Source organism: Meleagris gallopavo, chromosome 21, assembly GCF_000146605.3.
Source record: "Meleagris gallopavo isolate NT-WF06-2002-E0010 breed Aviagen turkey brand Nicholas breeding stock chromosome 21, Turkey_5.1, whole genome shotgun sequence".
In the NCBI taxonomy this organism is placed as follows: Eukaryota; Metazoa; Chordata; class Aves; order Galliformes; family Phasianidae; genus Meleagris; species Meleagris gallopavo.
Window position 1 is genome coordinate 8,717,183 of NC_015031.2, and position 11,490 is coordinate 8,728,672.

Sequence of the window (11,490 nt, forward strand, 5' to 3'; positions counted from 1 at the left end):
TCCTGGCGCTGCCGCTGGCGCCTCGCTGCTCTGTGCGGCGCTGTTGGGGACGGGGCGCTGCGCGTTGCGGCCGAAGCTCCGGCGGAAAGAGGAACCGAGCTGTGCTGAGGTCTTCGTAACGGCGACGGGAATCGGCGCCGGAGGGTCCCGTGATTCGTTTTGCGGGTGTTACACGGCGCAGGTCGAGATTTGAGCAGGGCTCCAGAAATGCGGAGCTGCAATAAGGCGCTTCGGGTCATTTTAGCAGTTCTGAACCGCTGGGGGTTTTGTGAGTGCCGTCATCCTTTCGGGGCTGTCTGTGTATTGAAGCGGAGCTGCAGATCTACATGTCTGTGTTGTCTGTAAGCAGACTGCCCCAAGCTGCTTCTGCTGCGCCTGATGTGTGTGGGGGGGGCTGATATGGGGGCTGAAGGTCCCTCCTGTGCTGAACCACCAAACAGCCTCGGCTTCCATGATAACTTACTTTCTCACCAAAGAAGTGCTGCAGTGCATAACAGTGTCTGCGCCGTGCTTTGGTGAAAGAATCTCTGGCCCCAGAAGCACAGCAGGAGCTGAATGCCCCAAGGAGGCACTGTTAAAGGCAGGAGATGAGTGAGCTTTCATCCAGATTGTACGTGGATTAATATTGTTTTGTTTATCTGCAGTAAAGATACTTTAGATGAGATCTCAAACTGCAGCTGGGAGAGCAGCAACAAATAAATGCTTATGATAAAACTGCAGACACATACAGGCCAAAACTGGACAAAAGCGCTGCTGTCTTTGTGTTGGACTCCTGTTCTTAAGAGGATGCAGTGTGGGGTATAAATGAAAACAAGTGTTTTTTTCTGAATGAAATGATAGCAGCGTGTGCACAGAGAGGTTGGCAGTGTGACCCAGGAGTTTGTATTAGCAGCGGTGTGTGGGGAATGAGGGAGGAGCCGAGTGGCTGCTGGGAAGGAATGAGCAGAGCTGAGTGGAAGGTGGGCACGTGGAGGACTTCTCTGCTGAAATGTGGGAATCACTGTCAGAAGTTAAGGTTCAGTTTGATGAATGCACTCCTTGTGTCCTTAAAGAGAGAGGAAGTTGGTAATGCTGCATGCGGGTTGCCTTGTCTGTGTTGTGGCTCGGTGTTATTTCAGACATGTGGATTTCTTAGTGATGTCTCTCCCTCATATCAGTGCACGCCGGGTTATGTAAAAAGCTGGTCGTTGTCACTGCTCGTGTCCAGGTTGGATCTGGCTGCAGGAGGTCAGTTTAAAGGAAACCATCTCTTGTGGCTGCAAGCTGAAACCTTTCTGTGTCTGGGAATGTGGAAAGCAGCAAGTTAAACCTCCCTGAGGGCTCCACCCAGCCCTGCACTGCCCGCTCCCCATGCAGGCTGGCGGTGCGGCCATGCAGCCCGTTATGTAACCAGAGCTGATGGTTCCTGTTAAAATATTTAAAACACTTCACTTGGAGTTGGAAGTATTTTTTTTTTAATCTCATGTTTTATAATGTAAATGTTTGATTGGAGTCGGTTACTATTCATGGATCTGTTTGGGAGGTGTCCAGAATCAGTGCTCAGGGATGAGCTGTGTGTTAACTTGGGCTGGCCCTGGCTCTGTGCACACCACTGCTCTCCTTTTGTTTCCAGGCGTGACTTGTGGCTCAGAGAGCACCTGCTGGTGCCCTGCTCTTAAAACACATCTGTCCAGTCCCTTCCCATCAGTGCTGTTTGTTAAAGTAACCTAGAACCTAGCCTTGCTTTAATCATTTGGGCAGCACCTTTCCGGATCATCATTCTAATGTCGTGTCTTTCGTTAGACTTAGTTTATGAATGAGAAGGGTTTGTTTTGGAAATTAAAGCAGCACAGCAGCTTTGGAAATCTGCCAGTTCTGAGACGTGCAGATTTAAGATCGTTTTGAACAAGGTGGTGGTTTGCATCTTCCTTTGATACTTGCTGAACTTAGAAACGTCACGTTCGCTCTCTGGTGAATGCCTTTTATCACTCAAAATAGCAGTAACATTTCCCTTTATGTTTTACAGTGAAAGGCAAAGAACAAGAAAAGACCACAGATGTGAAAGCAATTAAAAGTAAGATCAATATTTCATTTATAGCATCAGATCTGTACTGTCGTCTGCCACTTTTGTTTTACTGCTGGGATGACTTCCTTACAACTGAGCAAAACGTGGCCTAAGCCTTAAACACAAAATGGACCCCACTTGGTTCTGTTCTTCAGTGCTGATTCCTCTGCTCTTTCCCAACCAATCTGCTGAATCTAGAAATACGAAATTATGTCAGATGTGAGCTTCAATGCAGAGAAACCACAAAACTCAGTCACCTGCAAGGAGCTACTCCTTGTCTATGCTGAATTCCTTGTGAAATTCCTTGCTTATTTGTTGTGTCCTTTGCAATTTTGATGCTTAGATTTAAAAAAAACCTCGTCTAAAGTGTTTGTAATGGATGTTTTAGTCCTCCTGTACTGCTGCTTCAAGTTATCTGTCACAGTGCTGTGTAAGTGTAAAATCATCAGCTCCTGTCATCTCACGTCACTAAATGGGGAATAAAAATAAAGTGATGCAGCATGAAAGTCAAGAACACCAACTTCCCTGACACCTTGATGAGGTGCATCACGATGAAGTAGTGCTGAGATAACGTGTCATCTGACTCGCTTTATTTTTAACAGGAGAGGTGTGAGATGTCCTTGCCTGACATGCTAATGAAATGCAGCTTCCCATGAGCTTTTGAAACTGGCGTCGCTGTGCCATGTTGCTTTTTTCCAGTTCTGTCACCAAGCAATAATTAGTTGATGCTTTTAAAGTGTTTGACTTTTGTATGAGGAAATTCTTTGTGCTCTTTTGGCTCAAGTAGGCAGCCACGTATTCAAAGAACCGAGGGACGTTATACTCTTGCAGCCCCTCTGGTTTATTCTGAGAGTGCTTCATGTTGGATAATGCATAGAAATGGTGGTAGAGTCCTTTTCTTTTAATCACTGCTGTCTTAATTCCAGCTCCAGTACCTGTACATTCCTCTCAAAGAAGCACTAGAAATCATGCCTTGCTGGAGGCTGCAGGACCAAGCCATGTGGCAATTAATGCCATCTCTGCCAACATGGACTCTTTTTCTAGCAGTCGGACAGCTGCCCTTAAGAAGCAGCCAAGTCACATGGAAGCTGCTCATTTCGGAGACTTAGGTAAGGCTTCATCTGTTCTGCAGGACTGCCAACAATTGCTTTTTTTTTTTTTTTTTTCCTTTTTGCACGCTACTGGTGTGCTCCTTATTTGTTGGTTTTCAGTCAAGTAGATTAGGTAACTGAAACATTTCTCTGCCATTTCAATGGTGTCTATGTTAGCCTAGAAGGATTTTGAGCAGGCAATAAAGTTCATTGACTGTTTGGTTTCTCTTACAAGAGATGCCTTTGTGGACCATCAGTTAGAATCATCTCTTTGCTGCCTGTGTTTTTATATTGAATACAAATATCTGTAGCACAGTATGGAGTCATTCCCTTGCTGTTTTTCTTTAGGCAGATCGTGTCTGAATTATCAGGCTCAAGAGACCAAATCAAGCCTTTCAAAGACCCTTGAACAAGTTCTGCAGGACAGTGTAGCCCTCCCTTATTTTATCCAGTTTATGGAACTGCGCAGAATGGAACACTTGGTTAAGTTTTGGTTAGAGGCTGAAAGCTTTCACTCCACGACGTGGTCCCGTATAAGAGCACACAGCCTGAACACAGTTAAGCAGAGCTCACTGGCGGAGCCGGTGTCGCCCTCAAAGCAGCAGGAAATTGCATCTTCTCCCCCTGGATTGCTTGAGGAGAGACTGGAGGATGCTAGCACTGTCCATCTGCTCAGGACCAGATCAGTGACTCCAGACAAGAACGACAGAACTCGCAACAGCCGGAACCACGTGCTCTCAGGTCAGGAGAGCGATGATACCAGCGTTCTTTGTCTAAGAAAATCCGAGACAGGGACACATTCTGTTCCTGCTGATCATCAAGAATCTTCCAAGCTTACAGTATCAAATAGAAACAGTCCCTCATCTGCACTAAAAGACTTGTCAGGAAAACTAATGAAAAGTAAGTGGTGTGTGTTCCCTTTTTTGAAAAGGGTGGGGAGATGGGGAATGTGCGAGGTGAGCTGTCAGGGTTCTCGTGTCTTCTTAATAAGCGTGGCGTGATGCTGTGAGGAGGGAAATCATTTTGTATGCCAGTAAGTCACTGTGTAAGCTGATAGTCAATGTAAGTGGTGTATATTTTTGCTGGTTGTTTAAAAATAAATGTGCTGCTGAAAAATCATTACATGCTCTGATCCTCCGCGTGTGACCGTAAGAAACAAAGATGAACATTGCACTGTCTGGTGTTTCCCTCACTCATCCCACTCCACGACTTAAGAGAATTGTAGGAAATTTGGATAATGGGGCTGAGAACTGATGATTAACTTCCCACGGAAGGTAAATATCCTGTGTAACATAAAATATTGGTTACAAAAGCATTAGTACCTACGTGTTCATTAGAAAAGACTTGTAGGAATGTTGCATGGAACGTACTGTTCTTATTCTTGGATTTATTTGATAGAGTTCCTCCCCTTGTAACTGATTATTCTCATTTGGAGTCCACCTCTTCAGAGGCTACTGGAAGTAAGGATGCCCTTAAAGTACTTCTTTTTCATAGTAAGCTACACGCACAGTAACCTGTTTCTTTACTCTGCATCTACTCAGTCCTCCCTCATTTTATGCAAGTCTGCAGTCAAAAAGGAAACACTCCTTTCTTCATAGTGGTTCCTTTTGTTTGCTCAACTGTTTCCTTGTGTTGCATCCCTTTCTCTTACTGTTTGCCTTTCTCATCTAGTTACTTGTCATATCCCTTCAGAATACATAACCTCAGCCCCAAAGTATCTTAAGCAAACAGTGATACTCTAGAAAGCAGAGGTGTTACTGCTGGGACTGAGGGGTGCAGCTGAGGATAAGGGCACTCTTCTGTTTGGTGGTAGGGAATTTGGAGCTACACTGCTGCAGTCCTCCTCACTGGATAGTCTGTGCTGGTTTTGTTGTGGCCTGGCTGGAGACAGCACAGCCACAGCAGCTTGCTGATAGTGAAGTGTGGAGTAAGGAGCTGAAAGCTTCGTGGGAAGGAGGCTGTCACTGCTGGTCAGTTACTCGCTTTTCTGAAGAGCAGGTGTTTGTTTGTCGTTCACTCCTTTTTAAGCGTGTGCCAGTAATACAGAGTTTGATTCTGTGTTTCTTTCTTGTAGGTATAGAACGGGATGCAGTTAGTACTTTTACCAAATATATTTCTCCTGATGCTGCTAAACCAATACCTGTTACAGAAGCGATGAGAAATGACATAGTTGGTAAGACTGCATTCTGCTTATTAATTTTAGAGCTTCCACATAATGACCTATTTCTGGAATCTTCAGAAAGTAGTGCCAGTGTCTCTTGAAGGGCCTTTTTGCACGGTCAGGACCAGCTGATTCTAGCAGGTTTGAAGTGCAGTATTTCATGAACTAGCCATTGCCCATCTTTCAAGTCAGTAAACTGTGCATTACAACTAAGCTGTTCTTTCTTTACAGCAAAAATTTGTGGGGAAGATGGACAAGTGGATCCTAACTGCTTTGTTACAGCACAGTCCATAGTGTTTAATGCAATGGAACAAGAGTAAGTGGTGTGTGTTGTCCTTTGCAAAAGGTGGTCCCATTAAAAATGCTTATGAAGACATAAAACATTGCATGGTTGTCTTCTGCACTTGTAACTGTGTTCAGATCTCTGCCTCCAAATCTGTTCTTGTGATTGCTTGCTGAAGTTGTGTTTGTGTGATGTTACTGCATTCTTTGTATTGTTCTCGTGTTTGTGTACCTTGTGCTGTTTCTGTCTGATTGAAGGCTTCTGGGGCAAGAAGGAACTGGTTCATAAAGTGCATTTAATGCTGTTGACCCTTAATAATAAATTGTTGCTCTGCCTGCAGGCACTTTAGTGAGTTTCTGCGAAGTCAACATTTCTGTAAATACCAGATTGAGGTGCTGACCAGTGGGACTGTTTATCTGGCTGACATACTTTTCTGTGAATCAGCTCTGTTCTACTTCTCTGAGGTGAGTGTTAGGTTTGGGGCTTGTATTTTTTTCTGTCCCTTTCCATCTGATAGAAAATAACTCGTTCCCCGAAAGCTCCATTACAGACACCTTAAATATAACCAGAGAGATGAGGTGTATCATTTTCCTGGATTATGTTTAAATATAGTTGAAATGGATTGTACTGTTCTTGTCCACATACAGAACAATTTCACACATCCAAACCTTTATGCTGTGTTGTAGAATAAGTATTTGTATCTTCAGTTTAGTGACCACTTCTGTGCGACTGTGCTTTGTAGGAGCTCGGATATGGACTTCTTAATTTTGCCCTATGAAGCAGTGACTTGGAGAGCATTAAATATAGATAAAGAAAAATTCTGATTTTAGTACTTCAAGAGGGCACTGGGCTGAAGTGATGGGTTGAATGATTGTACAGTTGTGTGGTCCTGTTCCAGCCCAGCATAGCATGAAAACAGATTCTTGTCTGCCTCTCCTACAATGCAAACAAGCAGTGGGATGGGTTGGGTTTGTGTTAATTGTAGTTGCTTGCTGAAACTTCTTTTTTAAATTTCCCTTCTAGTACATGGAGAAGGAAGATGCAGTCAATGTATTGCAGTTCTGGTTGGCAGCGGATAACTTCCAGTCTCAACTTGCTGCCAAAAAAGGCCAGTATGATGGGCAAGAAGCACAGAATGACGCCATGATTTTATATGACAAGTGAGGGAGTTCAACAGTTATCTTTCTGAAGTCTAATTTTGTCCTTATACTTCTGTGTTGCACAGTGAAGGAGGAGCTTTTAATTTTCAGATGGTGCTTTGCAGTTCTGCACTGCTTTGCTGAAACGTGTTATTTAGATGGCCTCTGTGTGTGCACAAAAACCCAGAGTTTTCCTCATACGTAAGGAGAAAATCCTTATAAAGAGTTTGTTCTTTAAACAAAAACCAGGATTTCAAGGACTTGATTGCTAAAGCAGATGTGTAAGTGCAGAAGAATCTTAAGTTTCCAATTCTCTTAGCCATTACATGTAGACTACAAGTGCTTTCACCATACACAGTAAAAGCTACACAGAGCTTGTTTTTAATGTTTCAAAAGATTTTTTTGAAGGAAATGTCCAGACTTCAGTAGTGTTACTTTTTCTTTATTTTGGGTTTCAGCTTAGCAGTAGTGCTGCTGGAGGATGGACATAAGAACTGCTTCTGGAAGCTTAATTGTGAGGCTTGTTATCAGAAGCTTGCTGAGAACCTATTCTGATACGAAGTAAAAAACAAGAAGGAAAGAACTTGCTTGTGTTGGTTCCACCCCTTTTTCCCTCCTCCTTCATTAACAAACTCAGTTTTTAATGAGCAAATGACTGCTTCACAGTCATGGATATTTTCTGCTTCATTCCTGTTTCTCTGTTACAGAGCTGTGTGTCAGGTTCTGCTCACTGATGATCACGTTATGCTTTGTTTATTCTATCCCAACCTTCAGAGAAAGGCTTTATCAAAACTGTTTCTGTGAACTGGAGACTTTTTTCCTCCCTGCCCTTTGTTGTTCTGAGCTGTGCATACATTTTTGAAGCCAGCACCATCTACTGGCTGCAGTGGTGTTAAAGGCCTCTGGTGGAAGAGGGGCAGGTATTCAGCACTGGCAAAACTTTGCAAAACCTTTCGTGTTGTCTTCTCCTGTCTGGTGCTGCAGGTACTTCTCCCTTCAAGCCACACATCCTCTTGGGTTTGATGACTCTGTGAGGTTAGAGATTGAATCCAACATCTGCAGGGAAGGTGGGCCTCTCCCTAACTGTTTCACTACTCCCCTGCGGCAGGCCTGGACTACCATGGAGACGGTGAGACACCTCCTTCAGACTGGTTTTGGCAGTTGGTAGGGGTGGTGGGGAGATTTCTGCAGTGTCAGGCATTCCTTTTAGCATCTTTGCCTCGTCCTGTTGTTTTAATGATTTCCTGTTTGCGTAGGCAATACAGCTGTGTTAGTGAAGTTTGCTAGCATGTTTTCCCCAGCCTGACTTGAAAAGATGGCAAGGTGTGGTTTTGAGTATTGTAGCAAAATGGCTGTGAGCCTGCTGGGTGATCAGACCTTTCCAGAGGAAAAAAAAATCTGAATTTCATTTCCTGTTTGTGGGGCTTTGGTTACTGTCTAGCAATTTGTTTCATTTTGCAGCAGGACTGAAAGTAATGCAGTAGCTAATCCAGCTTAATTCCTTTTGGGAACACCTGTACCATCTACACAAGGGCTGAGGTGTTCATGTGTCCCTTCTGTTCTACAAGAGACCTATGGGAATTGTGCAGGACAGCCTTGATTAAAGAGGACTTCTTCTGTCTCTCAGGTTTTTTTGCCTGGTTTCTTGTCCAGCAACCTTTATTACAAATACTTGAATGATCTTATCCATTCAGTTCGAGGAGATGAACTTCCAGGAGGAAACATTGCACTGAATATTCAAGGGCCTGGTGGCTCTCCAGACAGTGATTCCATAGGGGGCCCTGATGGCTCTGCCTCCCAGGTAGGAGCTCTTTTATTTGATTCCCTTCTGGTAAACGCTGCAGTCATGTTGCCATTGCTGGGCAGGGCACTGATAGTTCATTAACCATAACTGGAGCTGTGTGCTTGTTCCTTTGCAGTTCTGTGTAGAAACAAGAATGTGACCTGGTTTCTGTTGGCTTTCTTACACAGTGCACATCTCAGTGACATAGGAAAGGTATCTGCCCTGTGCAGTGCCCTGGTTGTGGGTCAGCATCTTTTTATATTATCTTTTGGGGTGCTGCCTCCTAAGAACCACGTTCCTCCGTGGGCCTAACTTAAGACACAGGCAGTGGAGCACATCCCATTCTGAAACCATCCAAATAACATCAGGGAAACCCTTCAACCAAGGGTTGTCTGTTCCAAAAATTCTAGCTTTTCTTAATTCAAATGTGGGCAAGGGAAAAGATGAGCAGATTCTAGTTTATCTATAACCAGACCAGCTTGCAAATGCAGGCCCAGCTGAGAGCAGAAAAGCCAAGCAGGATCTGCTTCTGCTGAATTGGTTTTACTGAATGCTGCAGTGCTACCAGGGGATTTAATCTGGTGTGTAGACCAGCAATCCTGACGTGCTGTGTTTCCAGCAACCTGGAAGCAGCACTCACTAATTTTGTACTTCCTGGTGAAATGGGAGAATGGGAGCAAAATCTGTGTTCTGACCATCTTGAATCATCCTGCTGTCTGATAGAAGGAGGAGGAGAAACTGCTTACAACTGGCTTGCTTGGAGGGTTTAGGGAGTGCTGTGCTTTGTGCTGTACATTCCTACTTATCTGAGTAGGAGAATCTCCAGTTCTCTGCGTGTTTCTGCATAAAGAACAGCACTTACACAGACCAGCAGGAAAGAGTTTGCGAGGCAGCTGCTGTAATGTTTGTTCTGAGTTAAGGTGCTTGTAGATTGCTGTGCATTTGTGTTCTCCCTGCTGGTGCTCAAATGTTTCCTTAATTTTTTTTTTGCATAATCTTATATAAATGCTCCAGACTAAAAGATAAATACTGTTCTCTGTTTATGGGGGAAGCACAGTGTTGGGAAATTGCTCACCAAGGGTGTGAAGGATGAGTGAGACAAACAAATAATGGCCATGCACACACAGATCTGTTTGGCTGATAATGCTTAGCAGTCTGCATGTATGTGTGTGCTGACCTGCACGTTGTGTCTGGTGGCTCTGTGTAACTATCATCCTCTGTTTATAAACAGTGTTGGGCTGCATGAGGAACTCACCTTATGTAGATGCTCTCTAATTCTGTTGTGCTTGTATAGAGATGTCTGGAGGTTCACCTAAGTGTAAAAGCTCTAAAGTAGTAATTAAGTGTTAAGAAGCTACTAGTTGTTTGCATTGGGCACTAATACTTAGAATTTTTGTTTGTAGTCCAATGTCAAAAAGGCTAATGTTAAAATCCTGAAAAATTTTGATGAAGCAATAATTGTAGATGCTGCAAGTCTGGATCCAGAATCTTTATATCAACGAACATATGCAGGGTAAGGTTCAGTGTCTCATTCTTCCTAGCATGTGTTTCATGTCTTTCTCATTTTTGCCATGTCCTTCTGCACTGAGAATGCACACAGGTACAAAATGTTGCAGTCTTAGTCTATCTTAGTGTCTGAAAGTAAATTTCTGTAGTTAGTGTGTTAACACCAACGTCATAGTGAACATTTCTCTGACCAGAATGGCAGCCAGAAATATTTCTATTAGGATTTCCTCCAGCTGTTACTCCTCTTGGAGTCAAAATATAGCAAAGCAGTTCCTATTTGGATTTCAACAGAAAAAAAAAAATGCATTTGATGCTGTAACGTAGAGCTTTGATTTCTCCCTGCTTCCATAAAAGAAAAGGGCTTGTACTTCATTAGTAGGTTGCACTGCTGTTTTTCTGTTTAAGTTGTCATTGTAAATCTCTTTTGCTCTGTGGGTCTCATGCAGAAATTTGTTTCTGTAGCTACTTTGCTTTTCTTTTCCTTACCACTCTTCTGTCCCCTTAAGTACTCTAAGCTGTTTTCTCCTTAATAATGTTTTATAGTACTGTAGAGCACTTGCTGGCACTGCCTGCTGATAGGATTGAGTCACAGAAGTATTTGCCTACTTCAGGTTTCTAGAATAATTTTAAATATAGACTCTTATGTTCAGATATACAGGAAGGGAGATTTTTTTTTTTTCCCCAGTGTATCAATTTTAGCTGGAAATGGTAACTGGTAAAATGCCAGATTTTCAGACACGAATCTGTGTAGTACTGATCTCTTTTGTTTTCCTGATGGATAACTTTCCCTGTGCTGAAGTTCTTGGAAACCTGTGTGGTTCCATTCTTCCTTCTCTCTTCAGGAAGATGACATTTGGACGAGTCAGTGACCTGGGGCAGTTTATCAGAGAATCTGAACCGGAGCCTGATGTCAAAAAATCAAAAGGTTTGCTTTCAGTGTCAGTAAACAGCCACAGAACTTTTCCTTACTTCAGTCAAGATGATTCTTGACTCTTTCCAGCTCTGTTTAGAGCCAAACAGAAATGCTTAGTGAATTGTCCTGTTCTGAGGCAAAGCCCATCTCCAGCCATGTTCTTTAGCCAAGTCCTGCTTCTCTCGTCCAGCTGGGAGTACGAGCAGCCTGTGGGAGCTGGAGCTCTCCATGGAACGTGGCAGGGATGAAAGCCTCTTGCAGCTGAGCTGATCAGACCTTCAAAGGTTTGGTTTCAAAATGAAAAAGAACCTCAGCTCACCACATGCTTCCCTTCCACTTTAGGATCTGCTGTTAATTCTGCTTTTCCACTCTGCTTTCTGGGAAAAAGGAATGATTTGGACTTGCTGCCAAGAGAACCATGGCTCCCTCTGTTCCCCTGTCTTTCATGCCTCTCTTGTGTTCTCTGGCACAGCAGTGCAGGCCATTCAGAAATGTAGAGGGAAGTAGCTCCAATAAGGATGTGCCACAGAGCTTGCTAATATAGCTTTTTTTTTTTTTTTTTTTGTCTCA

General features: G+C 43.5%; 1 protein-coding gene across 1 annotated transcript; it reads left to right on the forward strand.

The window, feature by feature from the left end:
* Nucleotides 1-2,005: 2,005 nt before the first annotated feature.
* On the forward strand, nucleotides 2,006-11,481 carry AKAP10 (A-kinase anchoring protein 10). The gene is made up of 11 exons (XM_031556465.1): nucleotides 2,006-2,053; nucleotides 2,971-3,153; nucleotides 3,484-4,035; nucleotides 5,210-5,308; nucleotides 5,528-5,612; nucleotides 5,920-6,043; nucleotides 6,603-6,739; nucleotides 7,703-7,847; nucleotides 8,346-8,519; nucleotides 9,905-10,014; nucleotides 10,850-11,481. Exons 2-11 carry the CDS (start codon nucleotides 3,072-3,074, stop codon nucleotides 10,995-10,997), a joined length of 1,656 nt encoding a protein of 551 aa, XP_031412325.1. The 5' UTR covers nucleotides 2,006-2,053; nucleotides 2,971-3,071; the 3' UTR covers nucleotides 10,998-11,481.
* Nucleotides 11,482-11,490: the final 9 nt, after the last annotated feature.

What these genes read in the sequence shown, in the direction of transcription:
- AKAP10 (XM_031556465.1), top strand. Translation starts at nt 3,072, where the DNA reads ATGGACTCTTTTTCTAGCAGTCGGACAGCTGCCCTTAAGAAGCAGCCA. An exon ending in TTTAATGCAATGGAACAAGA is followed by an intron (nt 5,613 to 5,919) that starts GTAAGTGGTGTG and finishes CTCTGCCTGCAG; the next exon opens with GCACTTTAGTGAGTTTCTGC. An exon ending in GCCATGATTTTATATGACAA is followed by an intron (nt 6,740 to 7,702) that starts GTGAGGGAGTTC and finishes CTGGTGCTGCAG; the next exon opens with GTACTTCTCCCTTCAAGCCA.